We start from the raw sequence: 21,197 nt of genomic DNA on the forward strand, positions 1-21,197 counted from the left end.
TTCGCTTCGCCCAGCATATCCGCTTCCTCCAACCTCAGGGTGAAGGGGCATCCCATAAGGGGGGTTAGTAGTAACAATAGTTGAATATTCATACCCGACGGGTCGAGAATTCACAGGTATATGTATTTGTTGAACTTGAGGATTCGTACCTTGAATCGGGGGAGTTGTCCCTTGTAGCTGGGGTTGAGTTGCCCCTGTCTGGACTTCCTCCTGAGTAGATGCATAAGTTGAATGGGGAGGAACCTCCATGGTTGATGAAATCACCTGGGTTGATGTTCCTTCCTCTAGAGCTCCAATTATTCTCCGTGTTCTCGCCATGGTTGTTGTTGTGCTTTCCCACAGACGGCGCCAAATGTTATGGATAAAAAACTAAGGTTATTATTTGCTGTATTAATTACTAAGATTCGGGAGCTCAAGGCCTTTAATGGCTGCTCTCGTGTATCGTAGCTTAATTCTTCCTTTACGAGATGCCTACGTATCTCTGTGAATTAGAGAATCAAGCCAAAAAACGTAGTTCTGATTTGTGGGGTGAGGCCCCTTATATAGATGTTGGGAGTCCTTGAATTGGACTTGGTATAGGAGACCTGGTGGGCAAGTCTCATAATTAAATAGACTTAGGAGTCCTAGGAAGTAGGAAGCTGATTCCTTATCCTTTTAGGTCCCCTTGAGGCTAATCTATAAGGATTTATATCCTTATCGAGACTCTTCTCAATAGCTGATTTTTACCTTATTAATTAATTATGAAATTAATTAATAATCAGGGCTTTTGGGCCTTTTTTATTCCACCAGGTCTGATCTGGTGCATCAGGCTTAACCTTTCTGGTCTAAATATCATACATCTTTTTATTGGGCCTAGCAGCCCATTAATTATAAAATCAGGACTTATTTATCCCTATCACATATTTTGATTTTTTTAAAAATATTTATAGATGATCCAACCGTACGGATGTTAAGATCTATATATTTTAGTGACATGACAAAAGTTTTAAAAAAAAATAAATGTATTTGGTTTGTTATTTTAACAGTCAACCGGTGTTTTGACCTTTACTTGTAACTAGTGTTTAGTCTCGTATTAATGTTTTGATTTTTTAAATAATATTTATAGATGATCCAACCGTACGGATGTTCATATCTATATATTTTAGTGACATGATAAAAAATTTAGAAAAAAATAAATTTATTTTGTTTGTTATTTTGACAATCAACCACTTGTTTGAACAATACTTGTAACTAGTGTTTAGTCTCGTATTCATGTTTTGATTTTTTTTAAAATATTTATAGATGATCCAACCGTACGGATGTTAAGATCTATATATTTTAGTGACATGACAAAAGTTTTAGAAAAAAATAAATGTATTTGATTTGTTATTTTAACAGTCAACCGGTGTTTTGACTTGTACTTGTAATTAGTGTTTATTATCGTATTAATGTTTTGATTTTTTAAAAAATATTTATGAATGATCCAACCGTACGGATGTTAAGATCAATATTTTTTAGTGATATGACAAAAATTTTAGAAACAAATAAAAGTATTTGGTTTGTTATTTTAACAGTCAACCGGTGTTTTTGACCAGAGTTTTTTAATTAAGCTCGGCTCGGCTCGGCTCGGCTCGGCTCGGCTCGGCTCGGCTCGGCTCGTTTGATGGAGAAAGCTCGTGTTCGGCTCGGTTCGACTCGACTCGATTTTGTTCGATAAAGCTCGTGTTCGGCTCGTTCATTAACGAGCTCGAGCTCGAACACAGGTTTTTGTTCGTTAAGAAAGCTCGGCTCGGCTCGGCTCGTCAGAAAAAAAATTAAAACTCGGCTCGGTTCGATCAAAACTCGACTCGGCTCGGTTCGTGAACAGCTCTACTTGAAACAAAGAATTAAGATTTTATTTGATTCCACTGTTTCGAATCAGATAAGTTATGTCCAAATCATTAAAATATGTATTTATTTAGAGCCACAACTTTTCGTCACTCAATTTTAGTCGGCCCCTGTGGACAGAGCTAGATAGCTAATTATGAAGGTTCATCAGTGGGGTGCATGTGCTGAAGTTGGTAAAAACAGAGAAAGAGTATAAAGATACAGAGCCAGATTGATAGTATGTGTGTGAGTTAAAAAAATAAATACTACGAAATACTCAGAGTTAGAGCATGTGGAAGGCGAGTCTTCGGGGAAGAAGTTATCGGAAGAAGCACGGGAGGATTGCATGCAAAACAGTAAGCGTGGTGGCTGGACAACCTTTCCGTACATTATAGGTATAATACAATTGTGGTCAAATTTCTACCAAGAATTGCAGTTTAATGTTATTTGCTCATACATGTACTGGAAAATGCAGGGACTGAGCTAGGATTGTCGCCGGCGGCTACAGGGTGGGGATGCAACCTGACGGTTTACTTGATCACTGTATTCAGTCTTAAGAGTATACATGCTACACAGATCAGCAGCATTGTTGCCGGATCCAGCAATCTGTTTCCCATTGCCGGAGCTATTCTAGCAGACTCTTTCTTTGGCTCCTTCTCCGTCATCAGCATCTTCTCTATAATTTCCCTATCGGTAAAGTTCTTTGATTTTTATTCTTAAAATTGTCTGGAATACAGAAACACTATCAACATCTAAATGACACAAGTAAACAATAGTACAATGAAAGACGTCTGCATCTTAAATGGCAAAATAGAACAAAACAGAAATAGATCATTAACTTCGAAGGTAAAGAGGACATGCCGAGATTTCTATTTGAATATTGCTAAACAGAAAAGAATAGAATAGAGTCTATGCTAGTTATGTAGCTAGTTTAGAATTATGAACTCAAACGGTGACATGGCAAGTCCACTAGCAACTAGCAACCCTAGACTCCAAGAAACGGGGTCACTTATGATGGAATAATTTGCCCACTATAGTAAGATATTTTGTAATAATACCTAAGCTTAATATTAACTGTTGCTCAAATTACATTAATTATTAAGATAAACTACAAGAAAAATGGCCAAATACAACCGGTCCACCGTTTTCGGTTCTATTTAGCTAAATACGACCGGTTTTTTGACCTTTTGTATTCGCTCGAGTAATATTTAGTAAACCCGTTGTATTTAGTACTAAATACGATCAACTAAATACAACCGGCTAAATACAACCCCTTAAATATGACCGGCTAAATACAACCGTTTCGGGTCAAATTCAAATTTTCAGATATAACTCGATTTACCCACCCAACTAATTAAATTTTTCAATAAATTTTAAACAGCCCGTCCAAAAATTATATTTGACTAAAAATGATCAAAAGTAGGATTTTAAATTCAACCGCATGCGGTTGAAAATTGGATTTTTTCCGTTAGATGTGTTTCACGGGAATCAGTGACGTGACTTTAAATACAATGACAATCGGTTAAATTTAGGAGTGTTCAGTAAAATATTATTGTTATTTTTATTGTATAATTTTTTACATTTTATAGGAGTATCCATTAATCATAATATTAAAATATTATTATTATTGTGTATTTAATTAATTATTTAAATTAAAAAATTTATTTTTGATAGCTCACTATTTTAATTTTAAGTTATTTGATAAAATAGGTAAGCTCTCATGTTTAAATGTTTTTAAAATTTTGCATATAGTAGTTTTTGTTAGCCATTTTAACATTTGTACCGTTCAACCATTCAATATTTATTCTAAATGGAAGAAACATTATAGGGTTAGGATCTGAACCCCTAAATATAATTTTGTCAGATTAGTTAATAACTAGTTACGACAAACTTCATATCCGTACATTTGGATTACTCAAAACAAAAAAAAAGTTGGAAACTCAACCATAATTTATACCTTAAATCTATAACCATTAAACTACATATGTAACCATTTTATCTACATGAATTTAGCGATTAAGAACAATTTTATTATTAGCTCACTAATTATACATTAGAAAAGTATAGTGAAAATATAATTTTTGCACACGATCCAAATTTTTGTAATATATTCATTTGTACGTCGGAATATCAAAAAAACATACATAAATTACAAAATACTTATAAATGCTCTAACCGTACGGATATCATTATACATATATATATATATCAAAACATTCAGTTTGCTTTTTTAACAGTCAACCACTAGTTTGACTAATAATTCTAACTAGTGTTTGGTCGCATATTGATGTTGCGATTTTTTAAAAATATTAATGAATGAACCTACGGATGTCAAGATCTATATATTTTAATGATATGACAAAAAATTTAGAATAAAATAAATATATTTGGTTTACTTTTTAACAGTCAACTAGTAGTTTAACCCGTACTTCTAACTAGTGTTTAATCCCATATTGATGTTGCGATTTTTTTAAAATATTTATAAATGATCCTACCGTACGGATGTCATTATCTATATATTTTAGTCATATGACAAAAAATTTAGAAAAAAATAAATATATTTGGTTTGTTTTTTTAACAGTCAACCAGTAGTTTGACTACTACTTCTGACTAGTGTTTGGTCCCATATTGATGTTGCGAAATATATATGCTTGCTTTCAGGATCATACAAATCGTACACTTATATATGCTTGCTTTCAGAATCATAAAATCGTAGACTTTGGTTCCTAACTCCTTTCTAAGATTCACTACTCTCTTATTACGATCGTCAAGTTCCATTATTTCAATACTAAAAACCTTCATATGAGCTAAGAACCCAAGTTCACGTATATGACCAACGTGTGATTTTTTCTCAGTCCGTGCTTCATATGGTGTATGTCGCCATAAAGGTCGAGCGGGATATACTGAATGACTAACGGATTCGCCCTGCAACATGGATGGAACCTGCACTTTCTTTCGTGTAACTCCTCACCATATCTACTATATTTAGGTGTCTTCACTTTACGGAGCCATTTTGCCGAAGCGAGTACGGAGCAGTGAAATGCCTTATGATTCCTCCTTCCTTATAGTAGATTTAAAATCGTTTGACGAGAACTCCCATCTCCTGAATACTTTTAGCTTCCTGTTTGATCCATCTCCAACCTTAGCTAAAAAATTCTTGAATGCACTCAAAGCTTCGTCCATGCTCTTAAGCATGTAAATCCACATGATTCGACTATAGTCTTCTATCAAAAGAGAAAAGAATTTATTTTATGTAGGTCTTTCTAGAAATATTAGACCACAAAGATCCCCATGAACTAACTCAAATATTGCTTTATCTGGAAATGATTTTCTGGTTACTTTTGACATCGAACACCCATGGAAAATACTTTTAGGTTGAGCATTTTTGGGCAGCCCACATAACATTTGATTATTTGGCATCAAAGCTCACCCGTCTAGTGACAAGTTCCTTAAAATTTGATTTTTGAATCATCATGTGATTACTTGTAAGTATCACAAATTTGACTCGTTGAGTAACATCATATTATTGTCTTCCTTCACCATCTGGAATGCGTTTTGGTACTACTCTTTACTTGTTGAGTAACATCATATTATTGTCTTCCTTCTCCTAATTTTACCAATAGGAGGGCATGCTCTTTATTTTCCAATTCCTCTACGGGCTTCTTGTTTATGCTCCCTGGTTCGTCGAGGTTCCACGTAATGGCCAAGAATTTTGCAATTATTGCACCCGACTCTGCTTTTATCTCATCCTCCACGACCATTCATGTATGATTGTTCATATGTTTCTTATTTATTTGTTCGCTTAATCCATTTTACTCGTACACAAAAGCTTATCCTCGTTATTTTCTCTTTTTGACAATTTTTTTCTTTGACAATTATAGTTGCCCCTAGTATTCTCATTTTGTCCTTCTAATTATTCTTCATGTGCCTTAGGTAACTCAATAGCCACTTCTACCGATATCATCTCCAGATATCCAATTGTTCTATTGTTAATGCAATTTTCAAACTTTTGAAGGAACTGTACGAAGCAGTTTCTCACCATATATAATCACCTATTTCTTTTCCAAGAGCCCGAATAGTCAATATAATGCCATTCAGTTTCATGTAAAAATCATCAAGTTGTTCGGGGCTGTTCATACTTAATGACACGAACTCGACTTTCAACATCTGAATCTTTGATTTTTTCATTCGTTCTGCGCCTAGACACATAATCTTGATCGCCCAGGCTTTCTTATCCGTTTTCTTCACTGCAATAGATAACAACTGTTGGTGAGATTGCGAAGCTGTATGAACAGTAAACGTAATAACTCAATACTTGAACATGACAGGTAAATAATACTACGTCTACATAAGAAATCAGGAAGAATTAAAGACAAGACATATATAAAGAATCAAAAGATTAGAAGAAGGTTTGAATTCTGTTTACAGGTCACTAAAAGAAGTTCATTAATATGTTCATGCCTTAGTGAAGAATAAAAGTTAAATACTTTCAGGGTTTCAGAAATGATGAAGATTCAATGTAAAAGTGCCACCAGAAGATTTCAGTGTATTAACATTGAAAGAAGATAGACAATGTTTGAAGCATAGGAATTTGAAGAACTGAAAACAAGGTATAGATAAATGTTGAAGAAGACATCCGCAGTCTTGAACTTATACTCACCGAAAAGAGTTCATTTATATGTTCAAGCGTTAGTGAAGAATAGTGAATGAAGTATTCAAGATTGTAATAACAATGAAGACGGTGTCTGAGAACTAGAAAAGATTCCAGTACAAGTATAATTATTTATTGACAGTTAGTGTTTGAAGCGATAAATTTGTTGTAAGCTTAATAATGTAATCAAGGATATAATACGAAGACCTAAATCGCAGTTAGTCGTCTGTGAACTAGATCAGTTGCACTAGGCATTAGTATTTTGTGAAAGGAATCTGAGTATTATCATTAGAAGAATTGTTAAGTGAGGATTCGTATCTGGATATGCAGGTTATATGGTTTATACAAAGATTTAGAGGGAAGACTTGAAGACGGGACAATTTAAGGGCTACAACGTTCTGCAAAAACTAAGTCAAAGTGAACAGTACCTTGTAGTAGGAGTCACTAAGATCATTTTTTTTTCTTAGTATGAGTAAGAACATTGAAGTACAGCTCAATATCTAATTAAAGGAACTGGTCTTGACCTAGTAGGAGTAACAAGAAAGAAGTTAGAGCAGAAACTATCTCCAAACGTGCATGCGTATAACTCTTTTAGCAACTTAAAATTATTTACTTGATCAAAATAATTATAAGGCACTAACTGGTTCATACAAGGGAAAGTGAAGCTCTAAAACTTTCTAAGGCATTAGTTGTGCATACTAGGTAACCAAAGATATGTATAATCGCCACTTAGCATTTTGCTTAATCAAATTGAAGCTAAAGCAATTAGTGGTTACTAGAGTGCACTTCTAGTAGCCTTGTACTCCCAATCTATGCCTACAAGGAAGCTCCAGTCGCAAGTTAGCTTCCCCTTGGTGCCTTTTAGTCTCCACTTAGTTAGAAACTAAGTAAAGAATGCTACAAGGGAGGTCCAGGTCACAAGTTAGCATTTCAACAGCTCCTTGGTCACAACTAAGGTTATCCAAGGGAGTATATGCGCAAGTTACAGTCCTAGGTGGTACTGGGAGTCGCCAGTGAGATTCCTAGGCACTTAAACTCTCAGCTTAGCATTCTAGGAGAGCATGGAGTCGCCACCTAGCTACAATGTAGTATACAAGGTCACAAGTAAGATTATTATTAAGGCAATCTATTATTCCATCCTTGTAATCGCCAGTAAAACTTGGAAATATAATTCCAAATGCTATTCCACTCTTCTATTCGCAAGTGAACAAGGATAAAGCTCCCTGGAAGCAAGTCATCTCTCAACCACAACTTTATTGATTGATTATTTCATTTCTTGTTTAATATTTAGCCATGTAATCAAGATTGATATAAAGTATATACAAGCAGCAGAAGAACAAAAAAAATAGTTATTTTTCTGTTTATCTTCTTCTCAGATGAGAGCTGATAAAACAAGAAACAAAGATTTATAGAGAAGTTCAAGCACAATAAATATCCGTAAAACTTCTCACCGGAGAAACGTTATAATTCCCAATTTAACTCTCTTATATCCATAGGGGCATTATAATCGTTATCCGGTAATTAGAGCCTTAGACAAACAAAAAGCTAGATCATTATATAGAATTTAATTTTTATATCTTTGTAGAAGCAAGAACATTGTCATTCTTCGATTGTAGCCGGTTAATTTATTTATCGGAGTGTAGCAACACCCCCGAGATTTATATATAGATAAATATTTCAATGAATATCTTGTGTTCGTTACTTTATTGTCCTAAACACTATTTATCTCAAGAACACGAAACCATTAACTGAACACTAAATTATTTATCCATAAAAGATTCGAAAGAATTTTTTAATTTAGTGAGTATCATATTCAACCCCCCCTTATACGATACTTCGGGACCAAGCAACAATATATCTTCTCGTATGTCTTGGTATATCATATCCAGGGAAACCTTATATGTTCTCTCCTCCATCCCTGATTTTGGATCACTTGAATTCATTGCATACCAAACTCCATGAACCTACTTGACCATTCTCATTTTCAAGGACCAAGCCGTATAATTACTCTTTCGTAACATCGGGTAACTCGAGCCCAATGCTCCTCCCTTATTTTTGGCCGCTTATATTATCATCGTTTGTGGCATGTACTTGGACATTTATTGAGGAAAAAGAGCCCTGATACCAATTTCAAAACAATTTGCCCACCTAATATATGTATCTGTATAATAGATGTTTGATCTTGAACTGAGAACAATAAACAGAACACTAGAAAGAAAATATGCTCGTTAAAGACATGCCTCTTTATAAATCAATATAGTATAATATAGAATTGGAAAGCTAAAAATCAGGAACTGGGCTAACTACTTCCTACAAATACTCTAATTTCCTATTCTGCACGATCATAAAAGCTTTCCACCAATGCCATGTCTAAGTCTTCAATTGTAGAGACTAAAACAAAGCAATCAATACAAACAACATATTTTTAAATAAGAATTTTAAGATTAAAATGCCAACACAGTTCGGATCACTACAAAATATATCAACTTAATATTTTAATTTATGATTGGACCCGAAAATTTATTGACACCCTGCCTTTGACATCCTAATTTAGCACCTCATGCCAGCCTTGAAACCCTTTGTTGTAGTTGCTCATGTACCACCAAAAATGGAGTTAGTACGACAGTTTTAAATTTGACTACCTGAACCGTCGGGTTTAAACTAAATAAACGGTCGGGTTCATACTGGCCACTAAATTTTAACAGTGAGTTTAAATATGCCCAACCGGTGATGTCTAACTGACACGCATGACTAAGTATTAGTCACATGTTTATTGTGACACCTTGTCAAAGTGGGTCCACCAAGTTAGCAAGGGCCAAACACGTCAAATGTGAATTCGGATGCCAACACCGATCAACGATATTTCCTACCAATTTGAGTGAAATCCGATCATGTTTTTACCTGACTACCATATCTAGTCAATTTAGGTCAAAACGATCATTTTCGCATTATAACATTTTTTCTTGTAGGTCTTTTAACTTCCTACTTTCATATGCAATTGGATGACCCAATTGGATGACCCTATTGTATCAATACACCCTAATAGCTTTATCCGAGCATTTGTACGGACTTCCAATGACTTATCAAAATCAGGAAGGCCGATGACTGGTTTAGTATCCACAGTTTATCTCAACTTCTCAAAAGCATTTCTATAACTCACAATCCATTTCCATTATGGGCGGAACAGATCTACTAATTTTTTGATTCCAAATCTACTAAACTAATCACTGAGATTTATGCCCGTCCATACACTATACTTAAATGATCTCTTTTCTAAGAGCATCTGGAATAATATATAGTCCTAGCTATAATATCTAGTATATAACTAATATGAACCAAATCCCTTCATGAAAAAATATTGAAAATCATATATATATTTTATTTACTTTATTTGTTATACCAAAACTTTACTCAACAAATATATACCAAATAATATTAATCTTTTTTTTGTTGCTTAAAAATGACAATCTTAACTATATTATATCTTAATATCTTTTCTACTCAAAAAATTAAGCATGTATATATATGTTTATGCATTTGTAGCACAATTTCTAATAATAATAACACAAAGTCTCACACTTTCTAAATATGTTATATCTAATTAGGGTATGATCTTGATAACTTTGACTGCTTCAGTGGACTTCTTGCGCTCTCCACCATGCACTAGTGCATCACTGGGAGCATTGCACACTGGTATAGTCCTTGCTTAACTTGGGGCAGGCGGCACGGGGATCACCTTAGCTACCATGGGAGCAAATCAATTTCAACACAATCATGAGCATTCCGTATTCTTCAACTGGTATTTTGTAATTTCATATGCTTGCATAGCCACTAGCTCCACAGTGGTGGTTTATATTCAAGAAAGAGTAAGTTGGGGTTTGGGGTTTGGAGTTTGTGTTGCTGCAAATCTAAGTGGATTCATGGTGTTTATGCTTGGAAAGCAATATTATCGCTATGTGAAGCCTAAAGAAAGCCATTTCGCAAGCATTGCTAGAGTTGTAGGTGCAGAAATCATGAAAAGAAATGTAGCAAGAAATGCAGCAATCATTTTATGTTCTATATTAACATTATTAATCTTCTATGGTGCAGCTTCTTAAACAACGCAGCTTTAAAACCTGAAAGTAATCAATCAAGTGATCTATTGCTAGATAAGAGATCATGGAAGCTTTGTACAGTTGAAGAAGTAGAAGACCTTAAAACCCTATTGAAAATAATTCCCCTATGGTCTTCTACTATTCTATTAAGTGCTACAACAGGTGTTTTTATGAGTTTAATACTTCTTGAAGCTCTTACAATGGACAAACATTTTGGAGATAACTTTGAGGTTCCCGCAACTTCATTTCTAACCTTTAACATCTTGTCGACATGCATATCACTCTCAATCTTGGATCGATTGGTGTTTTCCATGTGGCAAAAATAAATTGGTCGTTCCCCAACTCCACTTCAAAGAATTGGAGTAGGTCATATTATCAACATCATAGCCCTAGTAGGATCTGCCCTAGTGGAAAATAAGCGACTTCAAGTTGTGAAAAATTTACATTTAGATGATCAACAAGGCTCTATAGTACCAATGTCAGCATTTTGGCTAGTGATAAACTTAACAATTATCGGGAACAGTGAAGCATTATGATAACTCCGGTGAGCGGGCGGCTCCGTCCGACGGCATTCCTGGACCTTCTGTGCGGGGGTGAGGTGTAGTTGCTGGTTGGGCGCCTGCAAAACAACACCGGAAGGGGGGTTTGGCTCCCACGGTGCCTCCGGTGTGAGAATAAGAGCAGGCTTTGGAGAAGAAGAAGGTGCATGTAAGTAATGTAAAGGCTGCTGTGTGTTTGTGTATGGATGTGTATATGTGATGGCTGCTGTGTGTTTTGAGTGTATGAGAGAGTGTGAGTGTTCAAGAGTGAATATTTGTCCACCCCTAAACCCTTCAGCCTTGGGGGGTATATATAGCCCCAAGGTATGGTTTAGGGGTAGTTACCTCTAAATCTGGGCCATTGGATCTTGGGACCAGAGGACGCCTGGCTTGGGTGGATTGCTTACACGTGTCCAGGGGAGGACCACCTTCAGAGGGTCCTAACGGCCTCTGACACGCGCCGTGCTTGTCTGGTGTGTTGGTTGTTGATAGCTGTCATAGTCACGTGCCCACGTACCCTTGCTTGGCGGGTTGCGGGATGTGAGTGTGTTTGCTGAGACCCCCCTCATGGTGGCCTTGGCCCCGATCCGGATCCGGGTATGCAGGTGGATCCGAATCCGGACAATAGCATAGATCCGGATCCGGGTATGCAGGCGGATTTAGATCCGGGCAATAGGATAGAACTGGGCCTGGGAGAGGGGGGTCTTGGTAGGTTAAGTTGAGCTTGTATTCCTTTAGTCCAGGTTGACGCATATCCGGGTCTTTTACACCCTTTCATTTGCCTCCCACTCCCTTGTGCAGATTTTCTGGATGAGGGAGTAGAGTAGGGTTGCATATTTGGCTTAGGAAAAAAATTTCCGCTCCTGGTTGCCCCTAATCCGGATCTGGTGTAGTAGATGCCAATCCGGATTAAGGTATAGTAGTTGCTTTAGAAAATTTTCCGCTCCTGGTTGCCCCCAATCCGGATCTGGTGTAGTAGATGCCAATCCGGATTAAGGTATAGTAGATGCTTTAGAGAATTTTCTGCTCATGGTTGCCCCCCAATCCGGATCTGGTGTAATGAATACCAATCCGGATTGATATTTTCTTGTGTAGGCTTATATGATCCGGGTAGGAAGCTTTAGGTCCTGTGAATTTTTTGGAATTTGTAACGTTTCAGCTCAATTCCCCCCAATAATTTGAAAATTTTGCAGTTACGTTCCTTGAAAATAGGCCCCTAATGATGATGGGGTTTAATTTGCATTTATATGTGTGTCATTACACACACACATATATATATATATATATATATATTTTCTTTCTTCTCTTTTTTTTAAACCGATCCTTGAACCAGTAGAGTCCTGCCACGTGGCAGGAGCAGTTTTTTCATCCTTGGGCCTATAAAAGGATGGGCCTCCACCTCTTTTCTTTTTTATTCTCACAAAAGAAACTCAACAGTCCTTTGTTTTTCTCTTCTCTCTCTCGCTTTTCTGCAAATCACCGTGTTTGTGGTTGATTCTTCCGTCGTGTCTCGCCAGTCTCGCCATTAATCCTCCATTAACTTGTAAGATCTTCACTTGCTTTTTTTTTGCTTTATTCCTCTGTTTTTCTTTTCGATTTTGTTTTTATTTCCTCCGAGTTTTTGTATGCCTTGATTTTGCTTTTTCATTCGCACATAAGTAGTAGAAATCACGATTTTTGGCTTCGTTTTTGTTGCTTGTTGGTGCTTGTTTCGTGTTTTTATGCTTAGATCTGTAGGTTTTCGTTGTGTTTTGGTTTGATTTTGAGTTTTTGGGCTCGATTTTTATGGGTTTTCTTTGTTTGTTCTTCGTGTTCTTGAGAGAATATAATTGTGTGTATATGTAAAAGTTGTGTTTTTTGGTTTTTGATTCTCAAAGTTGCTGTTTTTGGGTGAGGGTTTTGGTTTTGATCCGGATAGGGGTTATATGACCCGGATATGGTTTAGTCTATTTGTGTTGAATTGTATTCCTTAGGATTTGTAGTTTGTTTTTGGTTAATATGGGTCCGGGTTCTGGCTACATGGGTATGTTTTTAAGTTTTTGCTGCTATTGATCCGGATCTGGGTATTTGCCGACAGGATCCGGGTTCACGGTTGCTTGGTTTTTGGGTTGTAGTTAACATGATCCGAATCGTTGATGTTTTTCCGGGTTGGACTTATTGGTGGTCCGGATCATTAGGTTATGCTGATACTGACATAATACACTTGATCCGGACCTCTTAGCGAAATAATTAAAATATGTAGGGACCAGGCTAACTGACCTTCATTTTAATAGGTATATGGCCCGGATCAATGAGCGGGCTAGAAAAGTCTATAACTGCTACCCAAACTTTTTTGGAGAGGAGAGTGACCCAGATTCATCTGGTAGAGAACATATCCGGGTAGAGATGGTTAAGAAAGCTTCTGTTTCCGCCGAGATAATCTCAAAGTTTAGGTATAAAAGAATGCCTGGGGGCTCAGTTCCCTTCACGCCCGAGGGGTACTAGATAGATGTTAAGTATCACTTTGTTGAAAAGCCGACCGAGATCGAAAATGAGGTCTATTATAGCCGGGTAAGATATGATAGACAGCCAGACGGTCACCCCGAGGTATATAACCAGGAAGCTCTCGAGAGGATGTTTACTGAGTTTCCTATAAGCCGGGATCACTATCAGTTGAAGGACTCGTTCTCCGAGGCTGATCCGGGTGAGATGAACGAGGCGGTCCGGGCTACTTTCCAGTTCACCCCGGATATTGAGTGGAGATGGCCAGAACCCCATGAGAGGATTTATCATCGTCCGAAAGATGGTTTTGTCCCGGTCTGGATGGAACATCTCAGATCCGGGTGGAGCCCCCGGTGCCATATGTTCATAAAGCACCTCTGCAAGCACGTGTACAAGATATCCCCGATGCAAATCACTCCGAATGAAATAAAGTCGATGACCTGGTTCATCGCTTGCTGCAATAAATTCGGATTCTTGCCCACCTTGAAGCTCTTCCACCATATTTTCTATCTCTCTAAGTCGAGTCAAAAATCTTTTTATGAGATCAGGTTCCGGGCCTCGGAGTGTGGTTATGGCCCTGGTAGAGCCAAGCCAATAATGCACCAGTCTTCTTTGAAGTACTGGAATGGGGAGATCATTCTCTTGAAGGGATTTGACTTGGCTTACCTCCCTTATTTCACGATCGAGGGAATTTAGACTAAGTTCAACCCGGCTGTGCTTGAAGACCGGGCTGTTACCCAGATCAGATGTTTCTGTGATTCTCTCGAGTTTTAGCCGACTCAGGACACATTCATGAACCATAAGCTGCTTTTTAATCTCGGCTGTAAGTTTTCCTTTAATTTATTATGCTCCTAATCCGGATTCCTCTTCCCTCTTCCCTCCTGGGGACCCGGGTCATGCTTCCTTTTTTCTTTTTGATTGCGGATAAGATGCTTGCCCTTGATCCGGATCTCTTTCACTTAGCTTGATGATCCAGATCAAGGTCCAGTTTGGTTTTAACTTGTTTGTATGTTTTTTGCCTTTGATCCGGATCTCCTTCATCCAGCTAGATGATCCGGATCAAGGTCCAGTTTGCTTGTCTGTTTGCATAAGTTTTTCGCCTTTAATCCGGAATTTGATCTCCCTTTGTTTCATTTCCACAGGTCTGCCTCATTTCAACCGCAATTTCCTGAAAATCATGTCTTCTTCTGCATATGCTGCTGCTTTCAACACCCTCAGGCCGGCCTTTAAAACAAGCAAGGGAGCCCCTGGTCCCGGATCTGGCTCCGCAGATATTGAGGGAGGGGCCGAGTCCTCCGTCCCTCAGAACATCCCGGATCCGGGCCACGAGTCTGAGCCTGAGGTCCAGGAGATTCTGGGCGGTGATGACCCCCCTAGGAAGAAAAGAAAATCTGTTCCGGCCAAGCCACCCCGGGGCAAAGCTGTGGTTTCCAACCGGGTTTTATGTGATTCGGAAGGCAGAGGGCCCGATGGAGAGGTCGTGAAGATAGGTACCAAATCTCTAATCGACCTACCCGGGTTCATGTCCAGTATCCCCTCCGAAGATGACTGGGAGGAGGTAGAGGGGTACAGTATGGCAACTGCCTTGAAGAGGGTTACAGGTCAATGGGGGCAGGTGATTTCTGAACTTTTGATTTCTTAGTTCCGGATTATGCCCTCCAATTCATTTTTTACTTTGCTCATAAATATGTTTTTTTGTTTCTCAGCTTGGGAGTGCATTATCCATTTGCTCCGATGTTGCTTTTACTGAGCTCAAGGAGGCCAACAACCAGACTAAAGCCGAGAAGATACTTTCCAATTCCTTGAGGGGAGAGCTCGAGGAGGCCCGGGAGGGATTCCGTGTGGTGGAGTCCGGGTTGAATGAGAAGCTGAAGGATTCTGAGACCCGGGCTGAGGGGCTGGCCAAAGAAGTGGAGAGGCTCAAGGCCGAGCTTGCTGCTAAAGAAAATTTGAACAAGGAGGCTATCATTGCTGAATTCAAGGCTAGCAATGTTTATGACCTCGAGGTTGCTCAGGCCGGGGTTCCCGAGGTTCGTAGGTCCTGGGTCGTTGCTGAGCGCCACATAAAGACCTACCCCTTGGCATCTTGGGAGAGCTTCATCCAGGAGTTCCTTGCTGCAAAGGCTGCAGTTGAGCAGGGTCAAGGGGAACCGGAACCCTATGATGGTCCGAGCCCCAGCTTCCTCTACATCCGGACCAGCTTTGCAAAGCTTCTCGGGCCCAACCCATGTAATTTCATTTTCTAAGATTTCCCATTATCGTACTTTGATTTGAACTTTTTGTAATATTTCAATTTGTTCCGGATTGAAGGCAATCCGGACCCTGCTTTGTACTTGTACTTTCTCGTTGCCTTGTACTTTCCTTCAATTGTGGAAAATATTTGCTTTTCTTCAACCTGTACTTTTTATTTTTATGAGCGATCCGGATCCTGGCTCTATTGCGCAAATGATCCTGATCCGGATTGTGGCTATGGCCTTCGATCCGGATGGGTGTGATATCCGGATTATTCCGGGTATGAAGTCGTATCCGGATTTGCTCTTGAAATTGCTTTCAATCCGGGTATGATACCCACCCGGGTTGAAGTATTGTTTTTGCTTTATATATTTGGGGTAATATAAGTGAATAATGGTTGTTTCTAACCCGGATTCGAATGTTTATCCGGGTTGATTTTGCTTTCAAATTTGCTTTAGATCCGGTTTTAAATCCCACCCGGTTTGATGTTTGCTTTTTTGCTTTATGTACTTGAAAAAATATGTGCGTAATGGTTGCTTGCAACCCGGATCTGAATGCTTGTCCGGGTTGATTTTGCTTTGGAATTTGTTTTCTATCCGGGTATAATACCCACCCAGGTTGAAGTATTGTTTTATGCTTTATGTACTTAGAAAATATAAGTGCATAATGGTTGCTTGCAACCCGGATCTGGATGCTTGTCCGGGTTAATTTTGCCTTGAAATTTGCTTTCAATCCGGGTATAATACCCACCCGGGTTGAAGTATTGCTTTATGTACTTAGAAAATATAAGTGCATAATGGTTGCTTGCAATCCGGATTTGAATGCTTATCCGGGTATGTCTAATTGGTGATTGCTCCATTTACTTAGAAATTTTCTAAGCAAATAGGGGTTGCCTTTGTTTTTGCTTCCAACCCGGGTATGGTAACGTACCCGGGTTGTTTTTTGCTTCTATAACTGGTAATTTAAAAGTAATAATTTTCTAAGAAAGGAAAATTCTTTTCATTGATTTGCAAATTTTTTCATACAAAATTCAGGATCATAGATTGGTTGCTTGCCATAGGCTACAAGTTCTGGTTGCTTTTGGTTGCTTTTTCTACTGGTAAAACTTTCTGAGCCTGAGTCCATGCCATGTATTTGGTACTTCAGTCTCATCCATGTTCATGAGCTTGTATGTTCCTGGCCTTAGAACATCCTTGACTTTGTATGGGCCTTCCCACTTTGGCATTAGCTTTCCAGTGTTGGTGGGGTCTGAAGCTTCCGTATCTCGAAGGACCGGGTCTCCAACTTGAAAGTTTTTGACCCGGGACTTCTTGCTGAAGGGCTCTCTTATTTTCTGCTTATACTTTTCCATTCTTGCCACTGCCTAGTCTCGGACTTCATCAATTAGCTCAATATTCATTCTGAGCCCCTCCTCATTTGCTATCTCGTCAATGTTGATTGCTCGATGGGAGGGGGATCCTACTTTAATTGGTAGCATGGCTTCAGTTCCGTAAGCCAGCTTGAAGGGGGTTTCTCCTGTGCTTGTTCTGGGGCTTGTTCTGTATGCCCAGGTTACATTAGGCAATTATTCTGGCCATTTGGTTTTGCTTTCCTTGAATCTCTTCTCTATTTCCCTGAGAAGTATTCTATTTGTTACTTCAACTTGGCCATTCCCTTGAGGGTAGACTACAAATGACTTCTTATGCCGGATACCCCGTTCTTGAAGGTAGGATTCAAATTCTGAACCAACGAATTGCGGACCATTATCTGAGACCAGTACTCTCGGGATCCCGAACCTCATCAGAATGTTATCCATGAACTTCATGCAGTCTTGTTGGTTTATTGTTCTCATTGCCTTTGCCTCTACCCATTTTGTCATATAATCAATTGAGACTAGTAAGTACCTGAAGTCCCCTTTGGCCCTGGAAAAGGGTCCCATGATATCAATGCCCCATACAGCAAATGGGATTGGTGACAAGACTGAAGAAGGTAGGACTGGGCACATCCGTGTCACATTGCTGAAGAGTTGGCATTCCTTGCATTTTTTCATAAAGTCTATTGAATCCTGGTGAATAGTAGGCCAGTAGTACCCCTGCCTTATGATTTTGTGAGATAGTGCTTTTGCGGACATGTGGTCCCCGCAAATTCCTTCATGAACTTCCATGAGGCACTGTGCCTCTCCTGGGCCTATGTACTTGAGGATCGGGGAGGAGAAGGTCCGACGATAGAGTATACCCTCTTCAATGAAGAATTTTAAAGCTTTTGCCTTTAACCTTTTGGCCTTCCCTTTATCCTCCGGGAGCTCTCCCTTCTCCAAGTAATTAATGAATGAAGTCATCCAATTTGGACTGTTGTCTATTTCCATGACTTCTTCAGACTCTGTGCTCGGTTTCTGCAATTCTTCGAAGTAGACGGAGCAATCAAAATCTGATGAATTTTGAACAAGCTTAGATAGTGTATCTACTTCTGAATTTTCCTCTCTGCAGATTTGGATGACTTGTATTTTTGGTATCAAAGCGAGGTAGCTTTGGACCAGAGCCTGGTACTTGGCTAGCACTAGATCCTTGGCTACGTACTCGCCATTTGTTTGCTTTACAACGATCTGGGAGTCGCTGTAGATTTTGAGATTCTGGATCCTGAGTGTTCTTGCTAGCTTCAATCCTGCAATCAAGGCCTCCTACTCTGCTTGGTTGTTTGTTGCTGAGAAGCTAAAGGAGATTGTTGTTTGGATTGTGAATCCTTCGGGGCTCTTTAGGATGAGCCCGGCTCCCGATCTTTCATTGGTTGAAGAACCATCTACTTTGAGGGCCCAGGCTTCTGTTTCTTGATCTGTGTTTCTCTCAGGGTCAATGCTCATGGGCACGGGCTCTTCTTCTGGGAAATTGCATTCTACGATGAAATCAGCTAGAGCCTGGGCTTTGATTGCTGTCCTAGGAGTGAAACTCAGATTGAACTGACTTAACTCAACTGCCCAATTTACCAACCTCCCTGAGACATCTGGCTTGTGTATTATCTTCCTTAATGGTTGATTGGTTACAACTCGTATCTCCCTTCCCTGGAAGTAGTGTCTGAGATTCCTGGATTCTGTGACTAAGGCAAAAGTAAACTTTTCTAGCCTCGGGTACCGGGTTTCTGCGTCTTTTAGTACTTGGCTCACATAATAAACTGGTTACTGTTTGCCATTCTCTTCCCTGATCAAGGCTGCTCCAACTGCCAGGGCCCCTGCTGACAGGTAAAGGGATAGAGGTTCCCCGGGTTGAGCTTTGGTTAACACAGGGGATTGAGAAAGGTACCTTTTTATTTCTTCAAATGCGCTTTGGCATTCCGGGCTCCAATTAACTTCTCTCTTGTTGGTTGCTCCTTTTAACAGGTCAAAGAAGGGTAGGTATTTTTCAGCTAGCTTGAAGATGAATCTTCTGAGTGCAGCTAGTGACCCTGCTAGCTTCTGCACATCTTTTTGTGTTCTGGGGGCCTTCATCTCTTGGATTGCTTTTATCTTTTCTGGGTTCGCCTCAATCCCTCGGTTGCTTATCATGAACCCAAGGAATTTTCCTGCCCCTACTCCGAATGTACATTTTTCTGGATTGAGCCTGGGTGAGTATTTTCTCAAGTTGTCGAAGCATTCTCTCAGGTCTCCTATGTGCCCGGGGATGCTTGTGGACTTTGAAATCATGTCATCCATATAGGATTCCAGGTTCCTTCCAATCTGGTCCTTGAAGATTTTATTCATTGCCCTTTGATATGTTGTTCCCGCATTAGTCAATCCGAACAACAGCATTACATAGGCATAGACCGCCCTGTGGGTGATGAAGGCTGTCTTTAGAATGTCTCGGGGATTCATCTTGATCTGGTTGTACCCCGAGTAGGCGTCCATGAAACTTAGCATCACGTGCCCAGAAGTCGCATCAATCAATTGATCAATGTTTGGCAAGGGGTAGGGGTCTTTGGGGCATGCGCTGTTCAGGTCTGTGTAATCAATACACATTCTCCATTTTCCGTTTGCTTTTTTCACCATCACTACATTTGCCAGCCATTCCGGGTACTTGATTTCGCATATTATTCCAGCTTTCAGTAGTTTCTCAATTTCTTCATCGATTGCTTTCTGCCTTTCTGGGGCAAAATTTCTTCTCTTTTGCTTGACTGGCTTCCTCTCTGGGTTGACGTCCAAGCTATGCATCGCTATGGATTCATCCAACCCAGACATGTCTTTCGGGGTCCAGGAGAATATATCCGAGTACCCTCAGAGTAGTGATACTAGGTCTTTTCTGAAATTAGCCTCGAGTCCGGATCCTATCTTTATCTTTTTGGAAGGATCACTTGTATTGATTAGAATTGTTTCTGTTTCAACAGCGGCCTCTATCTTGGATTGATCCGTATTTGATACCATCTTCTGGATCCGAGCCTCTGTGTTCTTTTTCATAAAAATCTGAGCCTAGGCTCAATTCAATCCCTTCTGTGACTTGGTTGCTTTTTTGCTCTTCTGAGCTTGGTTTGGTTGCTTTCGGATTTGAGAGGGGATTTATGACCTGAACTTCTTTCCTCGAATCGTCCCTTGAGTGGGGGCGATGTTTCTTAATACTTGGTTATTTCCGGAGTACCACGGCCTTTCTCTTGTTGTCTTGGTGGGTTTCAGCCATTACCAGAGCCTGGCTATAACATCTTTCAGCTACCTCATAGTCTCCCTTGATTTCTCCTACCCCGGTTGGAGTTGGGAATTTGATTTTCAAATGTGATATGGAGGTGATTGCTTGGATCCTGGTCAAGGCCGAGCGCCCGATTATGCCGTTGTAGGATGAAGGAGTATTGATCACGTAGAACTTTATCACATGGGTAACTTGGTTTGAGCCCGATCCGAATACGACTGGCAAGTATAAAGTTCCCTGTATCGGGACCAAGTTGTTCCCGGACCCATACAGAAGGTCCTCTTGGCATGCATTGGAGCGTACGCTCCCAAGCTTCATCCTGTCCACAGTATGCTTGAAGAGTATGTTTTGTGAGGATCCATTATCGATCAACATCCTTCTTACTTCGTTGTCAAAGATATCAAGTGTTACAACCAAGGCTTCGTTGTGATTCGGGTTCACTCCTTCATAATCCTTGCTGCAGAATGAGATCATCATCTCCGGGTAGGATTTAATGGAGAACACTTCATCTCCTGAGCCCGGGCTCGTAGGGGGAGTACGAACCTCCTAGGACCACATTCACCACATTCTTACCTTTCCTTTGCCTTTCTTCTCTCTGATTTTTCTCCCTTGAGATGTATTGATTCAGGTTGCCTTTCTTGACTTGATCTTCAATGAAGTATTTTAAAGAGAGACAATTTTCAGTCTTGTGTCCATGGGTTTCATGGTAGTCGCACTGCCTGTAGTAAGGCCT

The 21,197-nt window shown here is 39.5% G+C and overlaps 1 protein-coding gene across 11 annotated transcripts in view; it reads left to right on the top strand.

Annotated features, from left to right (window-relative positions):
- The first annotated feature begins 1,983 nt into the window (after positions 1-1,983).
- Positions 1,984-21,197, top strand: part of LOC141720027 (uncharacterized) — an 80,388-nt gene continuing 61,174 nt past the window's right edge. Inside the window, exons 1-4 of one of the 11 annotated variants that reach the window (XM_074522383.1) lie at positions 1,984-2,240; positions 2,321-2,538; positions 14,753-15,225; positions 15,317-19,786. In XM_074522383.1, the coding sequence (XP_074378484.1) occupies positions 14,788-15,225; positions 15,317-15,856 (978 nt within the window). In that variant the 5' untranslated portion in view covers positions 1,984-2,240; positions 2,321-2,538; positions 14,753-14,787 and the 3' untranslated portion in view covers positions 15,857-19,786. Of the gene's footprint in view, positions 2,241-2,320; positions 2,539-4,506; positions 4,525-4,700; positions 5,050-6,338; positions 6,730-6,826; positions 9,886-10,101; positions 10,576-14,752; positions 15,226-15,316; positions 19,787-21,197 lie in introns of those variants that run through there. The other 10 variants (XR_012574214.1, XR_012574212.1, XR_012574210.1 and 7 more) reach the window with 10 other exon arrangements.

Source organism: Apium graveolens, chromosome 4 (genome assembly GCF_009905375.1).
Source record: "Apium graveolens cultivar Ventura chromosome 4, ASM990537v1, whole genome shotgun sequence".
Lineage (NCBI taxonomy): Eukaryota > Viridiplantae > Streptophyta > Magnoliopsida > Apiales > Apiaceae > Apium > Apium graveolens.